The sequence below is a fragment of the Lutra lutra genome, chromosome 4 (genome assembly GCF_902655055.1).
Source record: "Lutra lutra chromosome 4, mLutLut1.2, whole genome shotgun sequence".
Taxonomy (NCBI): Eukaryota; Metazoa; Chordata; class Mammalia; order Carnivora; family Mustelidae; genus Lutra; species Lutra lutra.
The window spans coordinates 99362371-99389929 of NC_062281.1; the positions used below are offsets into that span (position 1 = coordinate 99362371).

The 27559-nt window shown below is 52.4% G+C and overlaps 1 protein-coding gene across 5 annotated transcripts in view; it reads left to right on the top strand.

The window, feature by feature from the left end:
• The first annotated feature begins 6855 nt into the window (after positions 1-6855).
• Positions 6856-27559, top strand: part of SYT6 (synaptotagmin 6) — a 57707-nt gene continuing 37003 nt past the window's right edge. For all 5 annotated transcript variants that reach the window (XR_007126996.1, XR_007126997.1, XM_047728320.1 and 2 more), the window contains exons 1-3: positions 6856-7079; positions 18029-18377; positions 19856-20414. Coding sequence is in view for 3 of the 5 variants with exons in the window: in XM_047728320.1 (XP_047584276.1) it covers positions 6917-7079; positions 18029-18377; positions 19856-20414 (1071 nt within the window). In the remaining 2 variants the exon portion in view is untranslated. The remainder of the gene's footprint in view (positions 7080-18028; positions 18378-19855; positions 20415-27559) is intronic.

Genomic DNA, 27559 nt, shown 5'->3' on the forward strand with positions numbered 1-27559 from the left:
GCACACGTAGAACCACAGACAGAATCGGGAGTGCTGAGGGTCTGGGCTCTGGACTGTCTGGGTTCACGTTCTGTATCTGTCACAGGTCCCTGTAACCTGCAGATAATTACAGGTTCACTGTGAGGATTTGATGCTATTGTCCCCATGAAGCAAGCAGAGGAAGTCCTGGAAGAGAGTGTGTGCTTGGTAAAGGTGCAGCGGTACTGCTAGTAACATTAGTATTATTTAGGCTTTGAAGCCTCCGGAGTGGATGAGGTCACTCAGAGAGAATATGCAGAGACAGAAGAAAGAAGGGACAAGAGCTGAGCCTGGGAGAAGATGGAAAGGCGGGGAGGAGACGGGGGAAGAGTGAAAGCATCAGGAAGGGAGGGAAATCCAGAATCATGTCACAGGAGAGAATTTCACAGTCAGATGTGGCGATAGCAACAAAGAGGTCAAAGAACTCCTTGGAAACCAATTTCAAGTATGGCCTCTCTCCGTTATGCGCCCTCCCTCAGGACAGGGTCTGTGTAATCAGGGTTCCGCTCCCACATGTGACTGAAGGCTGGGGCGGAAAGGCCATCACACAGGGCCGCCTCTCCTGGGACTGGTGCGGCACTGGGTCTGTCCAGGACCTCTGTAAATGCTCAGAGAGTGAATGAATGATGTGGAAGGACAGGCTCAGATTCTGGCTCTGCTGCTTGCCAGCTGTAACCCCGAGTCCGTTCTTTTTAGCCTCTCTGCGACCTCACCACCAAAGTTTGGATAAGATAAGAAGTGTCTGTCCACTGCCCAGGGGTATCGTCTGAAGCGAGGTAACAAACGGGAGAGTGTTGCGTCAACTGTATCACACTTCACAAACATGCGGGAGTCTTAAAACCACTTCCTGTACCTCTAACAAACAGCAGAGATGTGGATAAATCTTGGGGGCTGGGATGGAGAAGGGTTTTTGTTCTGTAGACGGGATAGGGGTTAACACTGGAGAAACCGATTTATTCTTTCTAGGGCCTTCAGTCCCTGATTTCCACAGAGGGCGGCAGGCCACCGACCCAAACATCTTCTGCTGATTCTTCTTGCTTGCACTCCAGTGAAATCACGGATTAAGACTTCCTCGTTTAGACAGAGGCCTTTTGGATTTGTCATTTTAATTAGTTTTGGCATTTTATCTGGTTTCTTTTCATTAGTGCAACACTCAGAGCTTTGAGATGGCAAACTATCTCCAGGCTCCTTGGGGAGAATTCTGGTCTTTGGGGTCCTGGTCTTATTGGAATATTGGCTTGGCCCTTTCCTGGAAGCTGGGCTCTGGACCATGGAATGCAACCCAGATGCTGCAGAGACTCCCTGAGCTGCCCGCTGAGGAGCCCTGTCTCTGTCAAGAGACAAGCATGTCCCGAACCATGAAGCTGCCTGGCCCCAGCCCTGGATTTTATCAATGACACTATCTATTCCCTAGAGCAGTGACTGGGCCCAAGATGCAACTGGTCAGAGGGCCAAGAACTTTGCAAAGAGACACAGGAGTAAATCTTTCACTGATCTGTAATTTATTTCCAAATATTTTTTATTATAAAGTCAATTTAAAAGTATTATAAATGTTTTTGTAAAAGAAGAAAAATTATTCATACCCTCATCATCCTTCCCAGTACAAGGAAGGGGTACTAACTAACCAGGTACTAGAAGGTCTAGATCCTATCCCTCTGCTGCCTCCTAGATTGGGTGGCCGGGACCACTCACTTCATTTCCCCATTTGCCAAATGGACTTTTACCATCCACCCATTCTGTCTCTCAGGGCTGTAATAAGATTAAATGAGATAAATTCCTGGGATGCCTGGGTGGCTCAGTTGGTTAGGCACCTGACTCTTGATTTTGGCTCAGATCATGATCTCAGGGTTGTGAGATGGAGCCTGCATTAGGCTTTGCACTGGGAGTGGTCTGCTTGAGATTATCTCTTTCCCTCTCCCTCTCCCCCTCCCACCACCCTAAAAGGAAAAGAGAGAGATAAATTCCCTCTTGGCAATGTTCAAGGACTTGCCTAATGGAAGAATATGGATTGAGCTCTGGACAGTGTTCCTCATGGATGTCCCTCTAGGATCTGAGAGACAGAGAGAGAGGACAAGAACCATCATTTGTTGTAATACCTACTATGAATAAGTCACAATATATTAGATGCTTAACCTTACTCATATAACCTTGTACACTATAAAATAGGCCTTATATGTCCCATTTTACAGATGAGGAAGTTGAGGTTCAGATTGCTAAAGTATGCCACCTAAAGTGATAGAGCTGGTAAGTGATAGAGCCAGGATTTCAACACAGGTCTGTCTGACTCCAAAACGTGTGCTTTTTATTCTTCATGAGGTCAGTGTGAAGAGGAACACACTTGGCTTCCTTCCTAGCTCTTCTCCTCCAATCATTCTCTTTCTCAAGTAGTACAGAGAAAGCCCCCACACACCACAGGTACTCAGGTACAGCTCTAAAACTTTCACAGATGATGTTGCCTTCTGACCTTGAACTCGTCTCTGTTTCCCCAGTCCCCGACCTGCTGGATGCAAAAAAGCCGGTCCAGTCTTCCCAAGTCTGATCTGGAACACTGTGCCTGAGCAGCAAACACAGCTCAGAGATAAGACCTCTGAAATGAGGAAGGAATAAGACAGAGGCAAATGTTCCCTGGCTCAGGAAGTTTGAACTGTTAAAGACCTTTCTTAGAATAAAAGCAAGACTGGACTCTCAGAAATACCTGGGCATTGATGCAGGGCTTTGCAATGTCCTTTGCATCTTTTCAAGCAAAGAGGAATTCCTGAAAACTCTTCTGATGGCTTGAATGGCATGGTTTGCAGAAGTCACCCAGCTTTGGCCAGAGTTGCTATGTTGGCAAGGGGATGGGAGTCAGGGGGTGACTGCTGGAAATGCTGATAAAGCTGTTCTGGCAGAAACCTCATAGGGATTCCATAGCAGTGTTTGTTTTAAATAATGATGTAAAATATTCCCAATCCCCAATATAGAACATCAACTTAATTCTCCACCAGCAGTGGAATAGGATCAACTGATATCTGCTTTCCTAGAGTAAATTTAAAACCCAGCCCAAAGCGTCCACATGCTTCACTAAGCAGGAGATGGGGGAGGTGGGGACAGGAGATCGGAGTCCTCAAGGTTGGGTCAGAGTCCTCTTGGCTCCAATCTACCTGACAAAGCCATGAGCACGCTTGTATCTTTTTCTCTCTGTCTCTCCATGTACGTCAGACAATCTGGCTGTGAACGTCAGACTGCTCCCTTTACATCTCTGCTGGGGGCTTGGAGGGGAGGAGGGAATGGGGAAAGGGCTCCCTATTTAGAAATTGCATTGAGATGGAAAGACAATATGACACATCGACTCATGTCAAAAGAGCTCATTCTTCTCGCCTACAGCATTAGCAATTTCCTACCGAGGTCTAATTTTTTTTTTTTTTTTAGAAATTATTGTTTTGTTTTAATTTATTTTATTTGTAGCATAACTCAACAGGCCATTGCTTCTCAGAGCAGAGTAGAGGACCTGTCCAAGGGCAGTCGAGCCACTGGCTAGAAGACTTGGGGTGGGGGCCCGGGATGTGCTCTTTGGCTGTTTCCGAGGAAAGGAGGGCAGAGAAGTGGGGTGCTCTGGTTTCTGCTTCAAATCTCCTCTTCTTCTGCATCCCACCCCACCTCCAGTTCCCTTCCCTGCTTCTGAGCAGTCTGGCCTGGGGACTAGGGGCCCAGACTCAGGAAGCTCTAGCCACCATTGAAGATGAGAGGAGAGCAATGGGGGACGGGAAGCCCAAAGTGAGTCTGGACATCCTCTTCTCTGGAGCCAGGAAAACTGTTCTTCTGCCCCTCTCTCCTTTCCCCACTCAGCCCTCTCCATTTTTTTTTTCATGTAAAATCCTAAAATGTTATTGCTGGAAGGAGCCTTGAAGAGCTCTTCATCTGGCTTCATCATCTTACAAATAAGGACACTGACATCCTAATAAGGGACGAGACTGCCCCATGGCTGGTTTGATGCACCAGTCCTGGAACCCAGCCTCCTGGGGCCCAGCCTAGCGCCCTTGTTTGCCACTCTGCAGTGCTGTTTCTGCTCCTCCTTCTCTCCACTCCACCCCTCAATCGAACTCAGATGGTCTTTCTCTGGAAGATAGCCTTCAGGGGCAGTAATTCTACTTCTTTCTACCTCCTTCCCTCTTCAGGTCTGGGTGGGACCTTGGGAGTCTGAATTTGGTCTCTTCATATGGGAGTGGGCTTGTCAGGGAAAGGGGTTTTAGAGAGGAATAGTTCCCACCTTCATATGTTTGTTTTGTTTGGTTGGTTGTTTGGTTTGTGGCTGGTTACATGAGCACAAGTATCAGCAGGTATCAGCATTAACCTGGGGGACAGGGAGAGAAGACAAAGAAGACAACTAAGGTGGGTTTTTTTTCCCAATATAAGGAAAAAATGTTTCTCTTTAATCTCTCTGAATGAGTGCCCCTTTATACTTGTATGGGTCCCTCTGCCCCTCTTTCCCTGTCCTCTGTATCTCTTGTCTATCTCCTATATTTGTCTCTATATGTCTCAATCCTCTGCCTCTTTCTCTTGTCTCTGTGTCTCTGTTTAGCTCTGTCTCTTTCATTTCTGTCTCTTTCATACACACTCATTCACACACTCAAATTTCAACAGTTATTGACTGACCTGGGAGCCCCAGCCCCTTCCCGCAGCCCTGTCAGAGCAGAAACTCCTCCCTGTTCTGTTGAGAAATGCCAGGTCCAGAGCTGCTGGGGCGCCAGAGAAGCCGCAGAACCGTTCGCCTACTGTGGAGGCTGAATCCGGGAACAATGAGAAATTATCTGTTAATTCTCGGCTCCTGCCACCTGCTCTGCTCCAAACAGGCTCCTTTGCCTTCAGTTTAGATGCAAATTCCCCCACTCGTTGTAAAGCAAAATATTGATTTCCCTGCATCACGGGCCTGGGCCCTTGGAAGGTCCTGTGCTTTTTCATTCTCTGCAAAGGCAAAACAAGGCTCTTTGTTCTGCGAATTTCCCCAGGAACTCGGGAGGGGGAGGGAGAAATCGCCGCGGAGTGACAGAGTTGCCATAAACATAGGCAGAGAGCAGTTCTTCTCCGTTTGTATTTTACATAAACACAAACCTGCTCCCTCGAAACTGCTAATAAGCATGTAACAAGGGGGCCTCCCCGGTGCTGAGTTCTGTATTGGGTGGGGGAGCAGGAGGTGACAGGGCTTCTGGGCTCCTCAGGTGGGTTCTTGAAGCACTGGCGGTGGGGCGAATGGGGACTCCACAGCCTCCCCTGTTCTTAGAACAGCAACTGAGCACCTCTCTCAGGAAGGCGTCCTGGATTGCATAGTGTTCCCGGGACCACGCTTGCTCGGTCCCTCCCGCCTGAGTTTCTAGCCTTCTCCCATCGCAGGCTCCGGAGGTCAGGGTGGAAGGTGTGAGCCCGCCACAACTGCCCATCCCCCCACCTTCCCTACCCTCCGCCCACGCTACGATTGTACTAACTGGGCTTTCAGCACCGTGGACAGAGCCATGGAGCCCTTCCCCAGAGCAAAAACCTGGTTAAGCCTGGGTCCTCTGAGGCCTCAGCTTGACCCTCTGTACTCCGGGCACTAGCTGCCGGGGGCTTTCCAGTCCAAGGGCCAGCTAGCGCGGCTGGCGCAGATGGCGCATGTGGAGACCGCCAGGAGCTGGGGCTCCGAATCTCCTCCCTCTGGAACGTGAGTCACCGCCCGAGCCACTTCCAATTAGCGTGATAATTAGGAGGAAAGACCCTCCTCCCCCACCCGCCACCCGGGTACACACCAGCCCCGCGGCTTCCGGAGGCTCCTGCTAAAGTTTCCTTCCCAGCTCGGGGGAGGCAAAGGGACCTGAGCCTGGACCGTCGGGTGAGCCGCACACGGGAAGGGGCCCCCACCGGCCGACAAGCCGAGGACGCGCGACTTCCGTGACAGGGCCCCCTGCAGGGCCGCGCCGGTGGCGGCCCATAGACCACCAGGGTTGAGTGAGGTGCCTTCGAGCCCCTCCGCCAACCTGTTCCTAGACCGCACGCCCCAGTTCCTGGAGGGGAAGTCTGCCTTAAGTCTAGCGTCAACCCTCCCGTTTAGTTTTCAGGCTTTCTGGCCCTGGCTATGCTTAATAGAAAGACGCATTATCTCCGGTGGCGTTGCACCGCTGTGGGGAGATGGGTCTGGCGGGAACGGAGCTCCCTCTTGAAATGCCCCCCATTCCTATTTGCGAGAAACTTTCCCCTCCCGTTGCCATGGAGAGAGACGGCCGCTGCCTCCCGTTGCCATGGCAACGTGCGGGTACCGTGGACCGCAGGATTGCGGGGCTCAGAAAGTCTTTCTGCAGTTCAAATAGCCCCGCAGTTTTAGGGTCTTCTGCCTCCGAAGCTGGGACTTGGGGCTCCCGTTAGGAACCTTAGCCAAGGTTCTCCTACTCCCAGCCGGGTCATTCTTCTTTCTATTTCGTTGCCACTTGTGTGGAATGTGGCAATTTACCCAGTGTTTTCACGAACACTATCTTTATATTCCCAGGCAGTCCGTGAAGCCCTCCTAATCATTATACCTCTTTTACAGAGTGGGGAATTGAGGCTGAGAGGCCAAGGTCACACCAGGCAGTGGATGTGAAGTCAGATGCCAGGCCCTTTCCTGGGCCTTGCACCCTCCGGGGTGCTGGACAACCGGGCTCCCCTGCCTCGAACCCCGCCGGGACTCAGACCTGTCCCTGGGTGTAGAGGGGGCGGCGGTGAGGCGCCAGACTTGCCAGCTGCCGCGGGATGCCACGTGAGGGGCGGAGACCCTGAGGGGAAGCGATTAAAAGCTGAACGGAGCCGCAGGGGGCCGCTGCGGGGAGGGTCTTCTTGGGGCTGCCTCGCCCCGCCCCAGCCCGGCGGCGGCACCGGTTCGGGCGGCTGCTTGAAGCGCCGGGGCGTCCCGGGCATGAGTGGGGTTTGGGGGGTCGGGGGGCCTCGGTGCCAGGCGGCGCTCGCGCTCCTGGCCTCGCTGTGCCGGGCCCGGCCGCCCCCTCTCGGGCTGGACGTGGAGACTTGTCGGAGCTTCGAGCTACAGCCCCCAGAGAGGAGTCCGAGCGCGGCCGACTCAGGTAACGGGAAATCCGAGGACCCCTCTCTTCCTGGATTCTCACCCTGGCTGTCCTGCCTCCCAGAGCCCCGGCCCCGGGAGCCCCGGAACCTAGGCAGAGAACTCCAGCTCAGGATCCTGGATTCGAAACCAGCCCTAGCCAGTGCCCTGTTCCATCGCCCGCAGGGCAAGCGGAGAGATATGAAAGGGGACCTGGGAGGCAGAGACTCCCCGAGCCCCCTCCCGTGTGACTCTTTGGGGGTGTCGCGCAAAGCAGCGCTCCCGGGGTGCGGCGCCCCACGGATCCTCAGTTTCCCTAGCGTCTCTCCGCTCACCCAGCGGGCAATCTGCCAGGGAAGAGGTCTGTGGAGCGACTAGGAGACCAAGGACACCCCGGCGGACGAAGTAACTCGTTTCTTAGGGGTATCGAGGTCCCAAGGTCCGTCTGTCGGTCTGCGCGTCCCTTTGTTCTCTCAGCAAACGCGGTCTGAGCCCCCTGGTGTCAGGGAGAAACTTGGGTCTGCGGGCGGCACGAGGTCTTGGTGTCCGTACCTCTCTCCGGCTGCGAGTGGCTGTCTGTGTCTCCGCCCGGGGGCGGGGGGCGGCGCGGGGGAGGGTGTCTCGGCATCCTCCCCCCGCGCCCGCCCCTATAACTCGCTCCCTCGGTCCCTCTCTGACTCACTCGGACTCGGGGCCGGTGCGCGGCTGAGCCGGTGCCTCTCGCCGACTTTGCCAAGCCGGCGCCTTCTGCCCGAACCGCGCGGACTGCGCGCCGGCAGCCCCGGCGGCTGCCGAGCCCAGGCGGGAGCCCGAGCCGAGGCGAGCTCGCCGGAGCCGGTGAGTCGGGAGCCCGAGCCCCACACGGCCCGGGCCGGCGCGCAGCGTCGGCGTCTCTCGGGAGTCGCGACAGCGGCAATGGCGTGTCGCGCCCTGGCGGCGGGAGCTGCGGGAGGGTAGGCTGCCCGCCCGCCCGCGTATTTACTTGCCTCACCAGCGCCGTTCCGCCAAGCTCGCCCGCTGCGGCCGGGCTTCTTTGTCGGAATGCCGACGTCTGGAGGGTCCTGGGCGAGAGGGAGCGTCGGGTCGCCTTCCCTCCAGGGGGAGGGGCGGGAGGGCAGTGTGAAGCCTCGAGAGGGTGAGGAGTGGGGGTGGGGAGATCCTGCAGGGACCAAGGCGCCGGGCTTCCTTTGGCTCCGCAGACACCGCCCCTCCTCGTCCCCAGACCCTGACCCCGGTGGCGCTGGGCCTCGGGGTAGGCGAGGGTCGCCCCTGTGGTTCCGCACCAACCGCGCGGGAAAGGGAGGAAGGGGCAGCGAGAGGCGGGAATTTCGTCTCCACGCGCGTCTCCTGGGACCACAAGCCAGAGACTGGAGCGGCGATTCCTGGAGCAGGTACAGGTGGGGTAAGCTCCCCAGAGACCGCAGGTTCCAGGGCTCTGTTTTCACTTGAGGTTAAAGGTCAGAACTGTTGGCAAGCTCCTGGGTTAGAAACCCGGCCGCTGGTCGCGGGAGGTGGGGGTTGGGGGGTAGAGGAATAGAAGGGAGGTAGTAGTGGGCCGAGGGGAGGATTGTGTGTGTGAGGGGATTGTGTGCAGCCTTGGAGGAGTGGAGCGCACCTCAGCCCTGCGAGGCTTGTAGGGGGCGCTGCTCTCTCGCGTGCACTCTCCCTGGCCCTGGCAACGTTGGATCAATGGGTTGATTACTGCAGCAAAAGGGACTGAGGTTAGACCTAAAGAAGAACTTTCAGAGGATGGTACAGTGATGGGTGTTGGAGACGTTGATTCTCCCTCTCGAAAAATCTCGGAATGGAGGAGGCGCATCAAGTGTTATTAGATTTTGGCTCACCTTCAGGTGCTGATCATCTGCTATCCCATCCCTCTTCCCGTATCTCCCAGACACACAATTTCCCCTAAGTTAGAGAGTCTCTTCCTGTCTGCCTACCCAGCTCCCTTCCATCCTTTCCTCCAACAATTCATCGCCAGTGGGGGGCCTTAATGCCGGTCCTGACTCTCAAACCCTAAAGGGGGTAATTCAGGGTGAGAACACACCTGTCGAGTTTTCCCTGGGATGGAGGCTGCTGCCCTCCTCCCCTGTCTGTCCAGAGCAGAAATGCTGCGTACTGGGAAGGGTGTATGTGTGTGTCTGTGTCTGTGTATAGGGAGGCCCTGATGTTCTGACTCCAGAGAGACATCCTGCAGTCTGGAACGACAGGAACCTGGTGACCAGGCTGAGAGTAAGAGAAGGTTGAGGAGTGAGAGCAAGCAGCCTCTGATGAATCAGCTTGCCTTCCCTGTAGGCTGCTTGAGCTTGACTTGTCAGCCCTGGGGGACTTGCACTTTGACTGCCGAGTCACAAGCCTCAAGAAGCACCCCCACCCCCTGGGGTCAAGCGAGGGGGCTGAAAGGGAGGAGGATCATAGCAAAAGAAAGTGGTTGAGAGTGGCTTTGCGATCTTGGGGTTTAAGTGAGCCCAAGTCTGGGGAGATATATAGTTTGGGACCTGCATCCCAGAGCCACTGCCAGATTCTCCAGTCAGAGAAATGTTGGATCTCTTCATTCGTATTTTTATGAAAAATGCAAGTGACTAGAGCATGCCCAGTTCTTTTTAGCTCTCTGTATGTTTCCCCCTACCTTCCTCCTACTGAAAGTCTCTAGCTTATGGGATTTGTAGTAACACCCTGAGATTCAACAACTGAGATTCAGACTCCACTATCATTTCCTGGGACCCTCCTCTATGTCATGGTCTGTGCTAGGAATTGCACAGGAAATCCCCCTTAATCAGATCTCCTTTGCTTTCCTGACTTGAAACACCTCAAACAAACTGTCCCAGATAGAAGCAAGTTCTATTTTACTTTAAACATTCTGAAGGTGAAGGGTCTACTATCCTCTTTAATATACAAACCCCCTCACCCCCCGCCCACCCCTGCAAGTGGACACTGGTAAGCGGTTCTCTTTCTTCTTCATGCTATTTGCCTTGTGGAGATTAATGAATTTGCTCCTAGGCCAAAGTGAAGACTGTTGGGTGTGGGTAGGAAGGTTCTGGATTTGAGGTAGCAAGCAAAGGTTCAGAGGTGTTTCAAAAAAATTCCAGAACTGTTGGGAGACCCTGAGCTGCCCTGTCCCCACCAAGCTGAAGGCCAGGAATGGTTATTCTTGGCCTTACCTGTGGCCATGAGACGTACGTACTGTTGGTTCACTTCTCTACTGACTCTGGAGATGTTCTGTGATTCATTCAGCTGGTTTGAAGTCGGCCTTCCACAGCACAGATGAGATTTTTCCTGCCTGTGATGGCAAGTTAAACGCATAGCATTTCATCAAAAGACAAATGTCCTATTTCTTTTTTTTTTTTTAATATTTATTTACTTATTTGACAGACAGAGATCACAAGGAGGCAGAGAGGCAGGCAGAGACAGAGGAGGAAGCTGGCTCCCCGCCGAGCAGAGAGCCCGATGCGGGGCTCGATCCCAGGACCCTGGGATCATGACCTGAGCTGAAGGCAGAGGCTCTAACCCACTGAGCCACCCAGGTGCCCCCAAATGTCCTATTTCTATAACTAATCGTTACTCACTCATTCCTTGCTGGCAGGAAGACATTCCACAGATGTTGCCATCTTTGAGGAAAGGTGCAGTGTAGGATCCTTTAGAACGTACATCCCTTAGATGATGTTCTGACTTTATGGTGTGTCTTCAGCTTTAAGATTCTAGAACTAGGGTAAAGTATCTAGGAGCTATAGAGCACTTAGGTTTACAGTTCTAGAAGTTTTCTTCTACTTCTGTCTGTGGGAACCGTAAGAGTAGAATGGTAAATCCATCCTCTCCATGTTCCAATATGGAAGATGTGTTCTAACCATTCTGTTCCTCTGTCCACAGAGTTGAGGGTATAACACAGGGCTGCAGAAAACTAGGACTAAGACTGGGGCATCTGCACCTGGCAAGGTTTCTTTAGGGTCTGGGTAAGACTGTCTGGCATGGGAAAAAAGTAGGGTAAGGGAAAGTCTTGCCCCAGCTCCATGGCACCCCTGCTGGTCCTGCTTAGGAAAAGAGGTCTCTGAGCACCAGAGGACTGAGTCACATTTAGGAATTTTCATGCAAGGGGATGTTGAAAGTGGAGGTGAATAGGATATCCAGCTGTGGATGCTCTAGGTACACAACACTGTCTCATCTCCCTTCTCACTCTTGCTGATCTGTTTTTCTTGCTCCATGTGTGGGCCTGAACAGACCAAATAGACCGCTCCTCTCAGTGCTTGCATGTGTAAACAGGAAGGGGGGTGTAGAGGGAAAGAACATTTCTGGGTCTCTGTCTGCCCCTCCCTCATCACCCCAGCCTTGATGTCCACAACTCAGAGAGGCCCCAAGCCCTGACTAATCAGGCAGAAAGTTACAGTTACCATCTGCCAAAATAGTAATACTAATAAATGCTAAATTAATTCCAATGCTCTGTTAGCTACAGCACTCCACATTAGTCTCCGATTTATCTCTGAATCCCCTAATGATGGTGGAAGCCGGTGCCCAGTCATAAAGCCCAGTCATAAAGCTGGTGCGGCCATAATTAGCCCGGCATTGTCTCTCCTCATCACAGCTTTTCAGGGGCATTAATTCCTTCTCTGTTTGGACTCTGCTAATTATCCCCATCGGTAGTTCAGTTCCGTCTGGATCTCTGAAAGAAGGAATGGAAGCAAAGTCTCCCTGCAACCCCCCGCCCAACCCTGAATTTTAATCACACCAGCTTCTAATAAATTTACAAGCCATGGCAGAGTTTATTATTAATGGACCACGTCTGTAAGGCTGGGAACAGAATAGCCTCTGTTCCCCCAACACACGCACATGCACGCGCACGCACACACGCACACGCACGCACACACACACACGCACACGCACGCATGCACATGCACGCACGCACACATGTGTGCACTCTTGGGTATTTCTCTGGGACATCTATCTCTGGACAAGGCCTTTCCAGGGGCCACTGGTTATGGGCCCAGCACCTGGTGGGTAACCTGCAGTGTCTATACTTTTTAGGGAAGAAGAAAGAGGTGGGGGATGAGGTTGGTCAGAATCCTAGTCTCCAGATTTCTACCCGGAGGCACAGAGGATCAGGCCAAATAGTCGATGACATGTCTCACACTCTCCTGATTATAACCAAAAATGCCACCCCAGCTTCCTCCAGCTTTCACCTCAGCCCCCAGTCCCCGCAGGGACCCGGCTCAGAAGCTCCCACTTTGGCATCAGAAGTCCCAGATTTAAATCCCAGCTCCTCCGTGTAATGCAATGTATCCTTGAAGAAGTTACTTAGTTAATAAAGCCTTTAAGCTGAGTTAATTTATCTTTGAGAGGTGCATACTAATTTCTTAGAGAGGTGGTAAAGATTAAAGGAGATAATATAAGGGGCACAGTGCTGACCATGTAGAAAGAAATAACAAATAATATTACTGGTATTAATATGAATGATTCTGCCCAGAGTCTTTTCCCTTCCTAGACTTGGTGCTATTCTCTCCAGGCTCTCAGGCCTCTGCATTTCTTGCCATGTGATCTCTGGGTTGTGCTTGTCTGTGTCTTGTTCTGTGTCTGAATGCGGGCTCCTGGGTCAGGTTGGCCCCTGCCCTACAAAGGGCGGCCGGTAACCCATTTCTCAGGGTCTACCAGAAGCCCTGAAGCCAGCTTTCTCCAGCTTTGGGGGAAGCAGAGAAAATGGTCCTTTTCTTTTCACTTCCTCTCCCCAGTTTATCTTTTCAGGTACAATCTGTTAGCAAAAATGCCTGTTACTGCTATAAAATGGATTTTCCTGACATGGAAACCTATTGGAAAAATGGGAACAATAGCAGGTGATAAGAGCTGTTGATGAATCCTAACATTCTGGGTGGGGAGAAGGGGAGGGGGCACCAGGCCTCTGTCTTTGGAGAAAGGAGAGATAAGAAAGCCCCGGGTTACTAATTAATAACCCAGCATTTTCCAGGGAAGGAAGGAGGCCATGAGCCATTACCCCTGGCAAACAGTCTCACTGAAGGTGACAAACAAATTCCTGCCCTCGTGGGCTTCAGGGAGCTCTTCACTTCCCTGAGAAGAAGGGCCTGAGGTCTCTTGGATGCCTTGCCCTGTGGTCTGGTGTCCCCGTTCTCCGTCTTAGAGGGCCTAGCTTTGGGTCCATTCTGTATTATTTGCCACCAGAAAAACAAACACATGAAAAAAAAATAGCAGCTGACCTTTGGGGAGTCCTTCTCATGGACCAGCAACAAAGCCCAAAGTCTTAGTTCATTTAATATTCATAATGACTCTATAAAGTAGAAATCTTTAGAATCCCCATGAAATCGAAGAGGAAAACCAAAGTTGGAAAAACATTAAGTAACTTGCTCAGGTTCACACAATTAGAAATGTGGACAGATGCACTCTGTGGTCATTCTGGGGCTGGTGCTCGCCTCAGCTACCTGCCCAGGGTCTGAGCACTCAGCCAAGTCTACATCCTCTGCCAGGGCTAGAAGCCACCTGCCCCTTCGCAATGCCAGGTCACTGGAGGTGTTTCCAAAGCCTACCTGTGCAGCTCTTTGCTCTCCCGGAGGCTGCTGGGTAATTGGCTAATATGATTTCCCAAACTGGGTGCCCATGGAATACTGGATTTTTCTGACACCTGAATAAAGATGTTTCACACCTAATATTGAGTAATGGACTGGACTTGCTTTTTCCAAATTTCCAAGAGAACTTTGCAAAACCATAGTATGTCCTCTTAATTGTTGATTTTTCTTCCATGATTTTCTTTTTACTCCTTTGGCGCTCCCTCCTGCTCACCAGATGGCTGGTGATGGTCCCAACGAAACTGGACAAGTAGCAAGCAAATGAGTACTGACAGAAAAACTTGGAGATGTGAGATCTTTAATGTAGTACATATTATGTCTTGGCATGTAGCTATATATGAAATACTTGTATACTTTCTGCTAGTAAGGTAGTTCCTTGTTTGCAATGACAAAATTAAAGCTCTGTCTGTTAGTGTTCATGGCTTGCAGGTGTTCTGCCAATGAAACTTTTCCAGATGAGGGGATATTCAAGACTAGACTGGGCAGAGCTAAGTGATTCTAGTAGGAACAGCTAGTATTTATTTTATTTTTTACTACATTCCAGGCACTGTCCTGGAACTTTTGATCTCACGGAAACCTCACAATGACTCTAGAAGGTAGATGCTCTTATTATACCCATATCATAGATGAGGAAACTGAGGCTTGAGAGATTAAGTACTTGCTAAAGTCACACAGTTTAAAGCCAGTGGAGATGAACATTGAAGGGCCCCAGTGTGACCCTAGGGCAGTGATTCTTACTCTCCGGGCTGAAGAGGAAATAAAGAAGGAAGAAGAAAGGGAGGAAAGGGAGGAAGAATATAGAGATTTGGCGGGGGGTGGGGTGGGGGGGGCTTTCTCCCTTACTGGAGGGTTGCCTCTCTCTCTCTCTCGTCATGAAGCTAGTGCACGATAGCTGTATGGAATATGAAGAGAACTGGATCAGGACTCAAAAGGCAGCTGAGTTGCCCATCAAAATTCTGTTTGCCCCGCAGTGTTGAGGTTCAAACAAGATGAATGGGAAAAAGGCTTTGAAGGTGACTTGTGCACCTGTGATTTGCTAGAGGGCAACATGTCCTGGTGGGTTGGTCCCAGCAGGCCTGGGGTAGGAAGGCACACATTGGAGCTGATCTGGCCCTTGGCAGAGCCCTTAGCCCATACAGGAACCTGTCCTTCCCAACCTCAGGCTATGTGGGTTGGCTGAGTTCAAGTCCGTAGGTAGTGATTTTACAAGGGCAAATCCTGTACAGTCACCTTTGCCCTGGCCTAATTCTGCTCTTTACCAGCCTTGCTCACTGCCTTCCATCTCTGGCAGGGGAGAATCCAGGCAGGAACAGGACCCCAATCTCCGTTGTAATGCCTGTGGGCGAGGTGTCCTGGAAAGAGATTGTCCAGGCAGAAGAAGGGCCTCTTGGTCTTATATAACTAGTATTGAATGCTGGGTGCTGATTCCCAATAATCCATACCTCTGCCTGCTTAATCACAGCTCCCAGGGAACAACAGCAGGGGAGGCAGTGGCGGGGGGGGGGGGGGGGGGGGCACATGCGCAAGCATTCACAATAGCAGCCACACTGAGGAAAACTGATTCCCTCCGCCCGCCCCCTTCCCCCACCTCTCTCTTCATTTATGAATTCAGTTTTTTGTCAGGCTGAACATTCAAATGCACTCAATGCTCTGGATTCCCCCCATTTCTCCCCCTTTCTCATTAAAATTCTAATTATTACCAGAGCAAGTAAGATGTATGATCAAAGGAAAGCAAAGTCTAGAAATACCTTTTTGTTTTAAGGTGACTCACACTGTAGATAATGCCTGCAGAAGAGCTGTAAGTGAGAGCAGATGTGAGGGGCCTCGAGATGCCTGGATACTTAGAATAAGGACCCGTATATCTGTGGAAGCTTTCCTCGTGAGCCCCAGGGGCATAAGGGCCTACAGAAACAGTCTCCAAACCATTTAGATAATGAACTTGTAACAGCACAAATTATTCGATTTAATGCCTCTGATATATATCTGTTGCCATGTTACATACCCAGGTGGGTCGTATTGCCATTCCTCGGCTTACCAGCCATAGGACCCCGGGACAATCTCATCCTCTGTGCCTCACCTTCCTCATCTGCGAAATGCAAATAACAATCACGCCTCTTTCACTGGAGAGTATTAAACGAGCGAATGCATAAAAAGCACTTTACCTCGGACCTCATAATGTTCAAAACTTAACTAAGTCCAAAAATAAAATGTTCTCATTTCTATTGCTACCAACTGGTATATTACAATTCTCATTTATTGTTTTTAAGATAATAGATAAATACGAAAGCAATCTGATATTTTTCCTCTTGTGCCCCCAGGATGCATGGACACTATACCAGAGACCTTTAGTTTAGAAGTGAGCTTAGGGTCGGCTTTCCAGATCCCTGGCAGTCTCTGGGTCAGGTGCTAATCCCACCCAGCTCCTTTGGCCAGGGAGAGGCTCTGATGTCTCTGTGCAGGGGCCTGGAGTTGCGGTGGGTGGCTGTGATAGTTCATCCAGGCCAGTACCCTACAGTCAGGGAGTCAGAAGGCGGTGCTAGCTCCCCAGAGAGGGTAGCTGACATTCTCACTGCCTTCCCAGGTTCCTCTGGATGGGGGATCGCTTTCCCTGGTGACTGTATGCTATGAGAGTACTTTGGATTCCCCCACGGGGGAGCTTGGCGTCTCGGTACTGCAAGCCTAGCTTAGCACCTGGTACCCACAGGTTCTCAGTAAATGCAGTTAAGAGATAATTATAGCTCTTTTATGTGCCATTCATTCATTCATTCATTCACTCATTCGTTCTCATGGGCCAGTTTCTGTGCTAGACCCTAAGTCAGACAAATATAAAAACACAGGGTTACAATAGCCTACAGTTGAATCAGGAACAAACAGGGTTGAATAGTGGAAGGACCCCCAGCCTGGGCGGCGGACATCCGGACCCTGGTCCAGGCTCTTAGTCTGACCTGTGACCCCAAACAAGTCCCTTCTCTGGACCACTTCTCCCATCTGCAAAAGCACAGCCTGACCTCAGTACTTGTAGGGTCATTTCTCACCTTAAATCCTAAATTTCCTGGGGGCACTGGGCCAGGATAATCCAGACCCTGCAAACCCACAGGCCTGCAGGGGCCACGTAGGTCACAGGGAGACTGGTGAGGACACACCCCTCCAAAGGGAGCCCAGGAGCCCAGGTCCAGTGACCAAGGCATCTAGCCTCTTCCAGAGTTTCCAGAAATTTTGTGTGATGGTGATGATGGTGGTGGAATTTCTCAAATTTTCCATTGTCACCCTAGCCATGCAAGACTCCTCCTTGGGCTTGACCTTGTGCAAACCCTGGCATGTGTGCCATTGGTTTGGAGCCTTCTGACCTCTCAGAGGGAGAAGCAGCTTTGGGCTCTAAGGATCATTCCAGAAGAGGGATGGGGGGGTTCTTTGCTTAATGACTTAATCATTAAGCAGACCTCTGCTTAATCATTTCTTCCAGAGGGAGGCATCCCCCACGGCTCTCCTGGGATCCCGGGAATCCTGCTGGGGGGCAGGGGTGGGCTGGGGGCAAGGCAGTGAGCACCCACCTCTGCACCAACCACAACATTCAAAAATATCAGCTTTACAGCAAAGCTTTCAACTGGCCATAGGAATGGGAAAAGCCGGCTACAGGAATCACTTGTATGTAGCTTGGAAATAAGCTGTGTGGCTCCAGTTCCAACTTCATCCAAGTATTTACTGAGCCTACTGTGTGCAGAGTTGAGAGTCCCAAAGAAGCCTGAGACCTAACACCTGCCTCTCATCGACTTCAAGTCAGCCCGTGTTCCTTGAGCTCTGCCTCTGGGCCCCACGGTGGGGTGGGGGTGGGGGTACCGTTAGAGATGGAGTTGGCAGAGCCTCTGGTCCCCAAGGCCACACAGCCTGTTGAGGAAGAGAGCTGTATACAAAAAATGACTCTGCTCTCAGTCTGGCCTTAGTAACAGCTCTAATAGAAATTCAAACAGCATCCGCGTGTGAACGCTTCACGAATTTGGACATTTGCTTAGGCTGCTATTTAAATTACTTTCCCTTCCCAGTGCACATGCCACATGCCACGACAGGCAGTAGGGGCGGCAAGGGAGGCGGCCCAGGTGCTCCCGGGGCTGGCAGCGGGGGAGGGGGGTAGGGGGAAAGGGGGAGGGTCAGGGGAAGGGGGGAGAAGAGGGAGGGTGCGGGTGGGGGATCAGCGGAGGCCCGTGCCAGGCTGCAGACATCTCACAAAGTGGATGGCGGAGCACCACCCCAAAAACCACCTCTCCTCTGGCGGGCAGCTTTCTCATGAGCGTTCTTTTCTCTTCTCCCGTCTTTGTCCCTTCTGTGTGCCCCCCTCTGCCGACACCCTCTCTTGCTTCTGCCCACCTCTGTCTGTCTCCGTCCCTCCCTGCCTGGCTCACGCCGAGGGCAGGCACCTCTGTCAGCCTCCTCGCAGTGGTAGTGATTGTGTGTGGCGTGGCCCTGGTGGCAGTTTTTCTCTTTCTCTTTTGGAAGCTGTGCTGGACGCGCTGGAGGGGCAAGGAAGCCTCCAGTCCCACTTCTGCTAACCCTCCCCCGGAGGCCCTCCGGGGCCCCAGCTCCAGAGGCAACATGGCAGACAAGCTGAAGGACAGCAGCACCCTGGGCTTCCTGGAGGCGGCTGTGAAGATCAGCCACACGTCCCCGGATATCCCAGCCGAGGTGCAGATGTCAGTCAAGGAGCACATCATGCGTCATGCACGGCTGCAGCGACAGACCACGGAGCCAGCGTCATCTACCAGGTGAGTGCGGACCTCTCCCCTCCCTCACCCCCACGCCTCCACATTCTCTGACTCGAGACGTTAATGAGATTCCAGCCCATGAGGAGCAGAGGCCAGAAATAGTAACACATGTACTCTGATTGGAGACTGTAACAGGTGATGGACAATGTGGTGGGTAACCACCTGGGAGGTGGATACCAGGAAAGACTGAAGGAGAGGGGAACCTTGAGGTGGGGCACTGTGCTCCGGGGCATGCGCAGGGATGTGCATGGGTGGGAGGTGGGGCGGGGGGGGGGGTGGTTGGAGGTAAGGAGAGATTGCAGGCAGAGGGCAGAGAATATGCAAAGGCCCAGGGGCATAAAAGTTCATGGTGTGTCTAGGGATATTCCAGTAAAGCCTTGTCGATGGAATATAAGACAAGAGGTTCCTAACATTTTGAGAATGAGGATTCCTTTATAACCTTTGACACAGTCCCCTGCCAGACCGCAGCTGTATCCATGGCATTCTTTAACCGAGAAAACCAAAAACAACTCCCACCGCATAGTAACAAACAACCAACTCTAAATTCAGAAACAGAAGTGGTGGCGTATTTATTCAAACCTAGGGCTCTGGCTGGCTCCTGGGTCCCTGTAATGTCTCCCCAGGCTCCGGGGGGGACCAGCCAAAGGGAAGGAGACCAGGTCTTCAGCTGTGAGTTCAGGAACAAACGTGCTGGGGGTCACATTTTCAGAATTTATCATATGACCTCGGGCAAGTTGCTCACTTTTCCTAGGCCTCACTTTTCCCAAGTATAAAATAGGGCTAATGACTTGTAAGGTTGCCATGAGAAGCCAAGGAAGGAATCCATCAGAGCTGGATTCTTTGACAATCTGGAGCCGACATGGTTTCACTTACTATACACCTGTTCTAAGTGCTTTTTATGTGTATGAATCCAGTTCCTCCTCACAGCAGTCCTGTGCAATTGTTACTTTTACTAACCTCATTTTGTCGTGCAGGGAAGTTAAATAACTTGACCAATTTCCCGTAGCCAGACAGTGGCAGAGCCAATATTAACCTACACAGTCTGACTCCCAAGCCCAATCACTGTTAACTACAGTGTCCGTGGTAGAGCTGGTGAGGATGACGAAGGGACAGACACAGCCAGGGTAAGAAAGGATGGTCCTTCCCCTAAGGAATCTCATGGTTTCATGGGGGGAACCAGAGTCACATCTACTAGGAAGAAACCCAGAAAGTAAGAAAAAAAAATGGCAGCAAAGGCTACCATTGAATTGAACTTAATATGTACCAGGCCTCATTCCAACTCCCTTCCGTGGACTTGAAATGCTCACAACCACCTGTGCACAAAGTGTGTGCAGACAGACAGAGGGTCGGCGAGCAAGAGGAAAAGGGCCCACAAAGGGTAGGATGAGCCAGGGTGGCCGGCAGGTGTCGGCCTGCACGCCCCTCCCCCAGAGCCCTGACCACCCTCTCCCTGCCCTCTCCTCCCAACCCCCTGCCAGGCACACGTCCTTCAAGCGCCACCTGCCACGGCAGATGCACGTCTCCAGTGTGGACTACGGCAATGAGCTGCCGCTGGCGGCAGAGCAGCCCACCAGCATTGGCCGAATCAAGCCTGAACTCTACAAGCAGAAGTCGGTGGACGGGGACGATGCCAAGTCCGAGGCCGCCAAGAGCTGTGGGAAAATCAACTTCAGCCTGCGCTACGACTACGAGAGCGAGACCTTGATCGTGCGCATCCTGAAGGCCTTCGACCTCCCTGCCAAGGACTTCTGTGGCAGCTCTGACCCCTACGTCAAGATCTACCTCCTGCCTGATCGCAAGTGCAAGCTGCAGACCCGGGTGCACCGCAAGACCCTGAACCCCACCTTTGATGAGAACTTCCACTTCCCCGTGCCCTACGAGGAGCTGGCCGACCGCAAGCTACATCTCAGTGTCTTCGACTTCGATCGCTTCTCCCGCCATGACATGATCGGAGAGGTCATCCTAGACAACCTCTTTGAGGTCTCCGACCTGTCCCGGGAAACCTCCATCTGGAAGGACATCCAGTACGCCACAAGTGTGAGTACAGCCTTGTCTCCTGGGCTTCTGGAGGGTTTCTAGGGTTGGGTTGAGTGGGCTGTGTCCCTATCCTCCTCCATCCTAGAGACAAGTGGGCCTTTGCCCTTCAGAACGTGAAGGGGGACTCTGGGAACAGACCAGTGGCTCCGCCTGCCCTGGGAAGGTCCTTGCACACTGCCCCAGATTGGGGAGTGGGTTGGCAACGAAGAGAATTTTTGTCCGTTGCTTCTGATTACACGTTCTGGGGTGGTTCCCTCCACCTGCTCAGCCTTAGGTCTACCGCCTATAAAATAAAGCTATCTAGGTCTTTGATCATGGGAGAGGATTGGGCAGGTCTCTAGACTGAATCAGACAGCAGCATCTGCCAACTGCACTGATGTGTACTAGAAGCCTGGAAAAGGCAATTAAGAATAGGACATGTTAATCAGGACGAATGAGGTTATGTTGCAGCAACAAATAATCCTAGGATTTGGTAGCTTAGAGCAACGAAGATCTAGTTCTTGTTCACGCTGTCCATGCTTCGCAGCACAGCTGGGGGTTCCACGTTACCTTGTGACCCAAGGTTCTGAGCAGATAGGGGTTCCGTTTGGACATGTGCTCCCATAGTTACCACATCGGGAGAAAGGGGATGTGGGGAATCACGTACTATTTCTCAAAGTTTCCACAACGAAAAGATATGTATGTTACTTCCACCTGTGTTTCGTTAGCCATAGCAAGACACATGGCACCTCAGGAGGGCAGGGCAAAGAAATCCTACCATGTGCCCGTAAGGGGAACTGGAAGCACTCAGTGACCGACACTAGTGACTACCACACAGCCATTCCCTGCCCAGGCCAGCCCAGAGGACACCTGGCTGATGCACGCATGGGACGGAGGCGCTGGGCTGCTTACGATCCACTGCATTTCACCAGGGAAGGTCTCCAGGAGCTGAGGCTCAGGCTGGCTTTTTGGAGGGAGGACAGGTTTGGCATAGAGAATGAAGAGGGCATATCTGGAGCCCTTTAGTCCAGTGTAGCTCCCACAGGTGTGGGGGAGCCTCTCTCTAAGCCCATCCAGGCAGCTGAGAGCACAGCATGGGTGTTCCCATCAGACACCAATGGCCTGTGTCTGGGGTCTTGAATGCAAACTGGTTGAGGCCCCCCGGATACTTCTTGCACTGTTTCTCTGGGGTGGGGCTCACCCCACTCAGTCTGCAGGCCCTCCTTCTGAACAGTCCATTCTCAAGGTCTCCATGTTGAATCCGTGAGGATAGAGACCGGGAAAATCATCCCCCCTGCTCTGATGGGAAAGCTGTAAGAAACTTGATTTGTTCAAAGCTTGGTGGGCTCTGTTTCTGCCCCAGGGTGGGTCTTAGGGATACCCCATTCTCCAAGCTGGGGTTGACTTTGACCAATTCAGTCCCAGTGCCTCCCCTGCCTTTGCTTCCGGGAAACCCCTAAGAACAGGACCAGCCGCAGGGCCAGCCGGATAGGGTGGGTGGACGGGGCAGGCTGGCACAGCATCTGTGCGCCGGCCCAGGCCCAAGAGCTCTGCTCTATAAATCACTGTGAAGTTTACATCTGGTGCAGCTCTTCCCTTGTGGTCTCCTTGGGCAGCAGCATCGTTATGGTGGCTGCACAGGTAGAGAAAAGCAGCTCGGTCCTCCCCACGTGAAGGTCGAGGCCCAAGGCCTCCGAGAGTGGGAAGGGGTGAGGCCGGGGGCTAGGGAAGCAGAGCTTGCCTCAGATTCTGAGGATTCCCCTCCCTCTCCTGCGACCTTAGCTGTGGGCGTGATGGAAGACCCAGGCCTGCACTGGACAGTCTGTGCCTAAGCGCGCTTAGGAGGCCAGCTTCCTAGGCCCTAGAAGGATGTGGCTGTCCCTGCCCTCGTCCCATCTCCTTTCCCCAGCCCAGCAGGTCATCCAAAAGGTGTTGGACACTTTGTCACCACCCTCATCATCCTCAGTTCTGTTCTAGTCCTCCTCCCTGTCCTCTGAGCAGAACACTGTGCCACGCAATGAGGAGTGAGAAGGACTGGGATAAAAGACAGCCTCTTTGATCCACAGAAAATTAGAATCGAATTCCAGAGACAAGAGACATCTATGCAGGAGCTGGTAATGCTAAGTAGTGAACAGTGTGTACTGTGTGAGGTTGCTTTCGGAGTTAGGACAGCGCTGGAATTTTCCCCGCATGGGGAGGGGCGGTATATATGGCGTGACAGAGGGAGGGCTAGCATCCTAGCCCGGAGCACAGGGAGGCTGGGCCCAGGAGTTTCTGAAGGGGAAGAGCAGGTGACTGTGCTCACACACTCTGTCTTGCTTGCAGTCTGTCTGAGCTGATGTTCTGCCAACAGAGGCCCCTAGGGCCCTCCGGTCCACAGCTCTTCCGGTGGGCTGGCTTATCCTCCTGGTGGACGAGGAATCAGGCAGAGGACGGGAAAGGGAAGTAAGAATGTGGGGGCTCTTACCTGTTTTTTGGTGCTGACCCTGAAATTATAGTTATTTGGGGGTCAGAGAGGCCCAAGTCATAGTCCCTGAGAATGATAAGCGGTGAGTGCGTGTGAAATCCTGCGGCCACCGTGGTGGAGGTGGTACAGATGAGCACGGGCTCCCATCTGTCCTCGTGCTAGATTCCACTTTTAGGGCTGCATTTGGGCCTCACTGAGCTCGGAACTCAGGCAGCTCCTCTGTCCTGCAGCCTGGTCCCCCGAGCGTCCCTGACATTCCTGCCCCCTGCCTGTGCTCACAGGCTTCCCTCTGTCACTCAGGCCTTTCCCCACTGCCCTGCCTGACTCAAACTGGTCCCCCTTTCAAAGTTCCCTGAGCCCTCCTGCTTTTAGAGGAATCTCTCCTCTGGATTTATTCCTGGGTCCCTCAGTTATCCCCCGAATCATCTTCAGACTTGCAAAGTCCTCCCAATGACTCAGGAATGCCTTTGGTCCCACATTTGACTTTCTCTTGTATTTTTCCTCTGGGCTGAGTGTGTCATTTAAGCAAATGTAAGAACTCAGCACATTTTTGTAGAATGGCCCACAGCGTCGTTAATTCAAGTAAAAAACCATATATTGGTACACGAAGGATGATTAAAGAAGCAGGAGGGATGGGGTGTGCTTATAACCTGGGAAGCCTTCCCAGAGAAGGTCAAACCGTATTTTGAAAATGGGTGGAGTCAGGCTTGGTGGGGAGAGACGCAGCCTGTGCGTTCAGGTGGACGGTTTTTGTCTGGAGCGGTAAGTTGATTCACCAGTTGGATCAGACAGTCTGGACGGAAGCGGAGGGTCAGTGATGCACAGGCTAAGGAGAAGGAGAGGAATTGTGAGAAACGGGGGCTTAGCAGGCTGCTTGGAGGTCACACGAGTCCATGGATACTGTTCCCTTGTTGGTCCTTCTGCTTATCTTGGAGCATTACCCTCAGCCCCGGTGGGGGGGAACTGGGTTTGTGCCTTATTTTGGCCCCAGCACCATGGCTCAAGTTGGTTTCAAGTAGCAAAGCCTGGAGCATCCTGTTGAACGAACTAGGGGCTTCCAGGCTAGTGAAGGAGAGGTGGGCATCCGGGGAGTCTAGCTCTTGGTTAATTGCAAATTTTAAGCTACAAGGGACATTGGCCTCATTCCCCACCCCCAACCTCCGGTTGTTCTGGAAGAAAGCCTGGAGGGAGCAGTGGAGGTAGTATACACCACCCCCAAAACCAGGCTGAGGGTGAGGAGCAGGCAACTTGGATGTGTTAGAGACATTGGAGGCCTCTTCTGATCCGCAGGGTCCAGGAGCTCCGAGTGGGAAGGGAATCACAGCAGTTCATTACATACACTCCGGCCGCGGCCCGGGCTGCCCCTCATGCTCTTGCTGCCCCTAAGCCGCCGGGCTTGACTGAGAACCGCTGATGGTCTCCTGGGCATTCCCAGCGGCTTGCCATTTTCCCTCCCCCTAGAACTTTGATTGGCTGAAAGCCCCCTGCTCTTCCCTCCCCGGTCTTCTGCCCCCAGTCTCATTATTTCTATATAAAGCTGTAGATTTATCATTATAATAGAGCCGCTGTCCCCGGGGTTTGCGAACGTCTCTGTAATCTTGTGGTTATTGCTACAGGGGCCTCAGACCCCACTGCACACAACTATTCCTGTTGCTGTTCCTGCTTCTTGGCGGCGGGGGGTGGGGGGGTGACGGCTGTAATTGGGGCCATAAATATGTGTTGTGCTTGGGGTGTTAATGGACTTGGCCATCTTCCTGCCTTAGCAGGTCCCTGCCAGGTCGGAGTGAGCAAGAACGGGTGTGTGTGCGCGCGCGCGTGTGTGTGTGTGCGTGCGTTGTTTTGGGGTGCTGGTGGGCTTCGTGCACTTCCAGGGGCCCGGATCCAGAGTCTGCAGGAAGGAAAAGAAGCCTAGTAGAGTGGGAATTCCAGCCTGGGAATGAGCAGGGCTGGACAGAAAGGCTCTGGCTTTGGTGCCCCCAGACCTGTGTTGTATTCTAGCTTCTCCTCTTTCTAGCTCTTAGACCTTGGCGACGTTATCTACACAGTGCCTCAGTTTCCCTATCAACACAACAGGGATCATAATGGGTAGCATAGCTCGTGGGAATAGTAAATGTAGAAAACTAAAGTAACACACATGAGATGCCTAAGTGGGCAGTGTCACAGAGCAGCCTCCCAGGCCCCATTCTCACAGTGACTCTCCTTCTGGCCCAGCCTGTGGGCCGCTGTGTGTGCCACTCTCAGACCTGACCCCTGCTTTGGTCCCAATCACCCATTCTGGCACACTGTTGGGTATTCTTATTAGTTTAGTTCTTGTCCTAGCCATGCCCTGTGTTCTCTGTGTGACCTTGTCCTCTCTGAGCTGCAGTTTACTGAGTGTTAAACCAGCTTCAAAATTCTGAGATTCTAAGACTCCTGGCTTCTCTTGGAGAGAAGTGCTTGGTTCCCTTGCTTCCAGGGCAGAGCTACCCAGGCCCTGGGAGTGTGGTCCATAAGTTAGTAGGCCACTTGGCAGAATTTCCAGACATGTCCTCCTCCCGTAAATGTCAGTAACAGTCCTCTCTTTCAGCCCCTGGGAAATGTCCTCTAGGGGGATCCTGCCACGAGGAAGCCCCTGCTCCCCACCAATAAGCTGTCTTCCTCCTTTTCCCACGAGGCCCAGTCCCATGGGAGGGAAAGGGGTGCTTAGCTCCCTCCTCAGCTGCCTCCTTTCGAATCCCTGTTTACTGGGGAAATGGGGCTTATTACTTGAGCTCCCACCAGGGGCCTAAAGCACAACAAACTTGATCACATTTTATCCTCACCACAAGCCCCATTATCATTCCCTTTATGTAAACAAAGAAATGAAGGATCTGGTTAAGTGATTCACCCAGTGTCACCCAGAGAGAAGGTGTTGGAGAGCCAAGACTCAAACCCAGGTCCTCAACCAAGCCCACGGTCCTTGCATGGTGGGAGCACGGCGGGATAACATTGCTCCCTGGGGCAGAAGGCAGCTCCAAAATTGTGCCGCTAGTTCAAGGTATCCAGAAGAGTGTTCTTGTTTTCTCTTGTGGCGCAGTTGGGTTCTCTCTTTCCTCTTGTTCCAGACGGCAGCTTTTGCCCTGATACTGGGATTCCTTTCCGATCTCCCCAGGCTTCTTCCTGTGGGCAGTAGGCTGACGTTCACTGCTCTTTCATTCAACGAACATTCGAGTGTCGAGGATGGGTGGTCAGTTGTATCACTGAGGTAGAAGCTTGTTGGATGCAGGAGCTTGAGCTGGCTCTGGGGAGGATGGCAGAGAAAGAGCCCTCCACCTCGGAGCACCCAGGCTGACGGGCGCCTTAGAGTAGACCCGGAGGCCCCGCCCCCCCCTTGCACACACGGCACATGCTTGGGGGGTGGGCCGCTCGTGCAGCAAAACCATGCCTACAGCAAGCCAGGTGCAGAAGTGCTGGGGAGAAATGGAGAAAAGAAATCAGGATCAGAAAAGGAAAGTTACAGGCTAGACTTTCATGGCAGCGGAGGTAGAGAGTGCTAAAAGGTCGGGATGGCAGGCGAGGTGGAGTGTTTTTCTTTACTTTCTCCGGATTGGGGGGAGTGTCTAGAAAGAACTTCTGTCATGTCAGATTGGGTTTTTTCCTTTGTGCAAGACGGGCTGCGGTGTAATGAACTCTGGACCAGGCGGCTAGCATGGAGAATACGAGGGCTTAAACTCCAGTCCTGTCCTTAGAGGCTCACAGTCTGATGGGGGAGGCATCCCCAAAGATGCTGTCCCGAGGGCTGTGCAAGTCCTCACTAGCCCAGCTCGTTGAGGAAGGCTGGGCTCCTGGAGTGAAACTGCCTTTCCTGGCCAGAAAAGAGTTCGGTTGAATCCTCTTCTCACGCCCACGTACTCAAGTCAAATGAGATCCAAGGGTAGCCACAAAAGGCCTCTTCAAATAGAGCCAAAGAATCAGCTAAATTGATCCGCTGTGACTCATTAAATCACTGTGGGATGAAGCCTCCCCAAGGCTCATTGACCAGCAGCTTGAGGCAACGCGCACCTTGGATCTCAGGCTCTCGTTTCCATCCTGGCTGGGAGGAATGGCAGCAAGAGGGAAGCGTGAGGACTCTTTATCCCCTCAACATGTCTTCAGTGATTGGTCAGAGAACTTATTTAGGTCCCAAAAAAGCTGAGGGGACTAATAGAGTCCTGGCTTCCAAGGAGCTTCTCGTTGAGTGAAGGTTTCAGAGCAAGGGAATGCAATCAGAAGAATACAATGGTTTGAGGTGATTTTGGAAGCCAGGAGGGTGGGTGAGTGGGCTGAGGGTACAGATGGTGGAAGGAGACGTTGGGAGCAAGAATCGAGCTTTGCAGAGGACTCACAGTCACGGAAGAGGAGGCGAGGAGCCAGCAAAGGGCAGCAAGCAGGAGGAGACCCAAGAGAAAAAAGAACTGAGGAAGTGAGAGGAGGGGTTGTTTGAGAATGGCGTCTCCAGTGATGATCTCTTTGACCAGCTGTGAGGCCCCGAGCACAGTCCTGAGCTTTGGGGTGTGATGCTAAACCAAATCCTTGCTCCCAAGGTGCTTATATTCGGGTTGAGGGACACAAATGAGTTGGTGAGGTAAATGGTACCGTCAGAGAGATACTGTGGAGAAAGCAAAGTAGGAGAGTGTGGTGGGGAGGGTGGTTTGACTAGAGGATGGCGTAAAGAGAGGGGTACGGGAAATAGGCTGGTCAA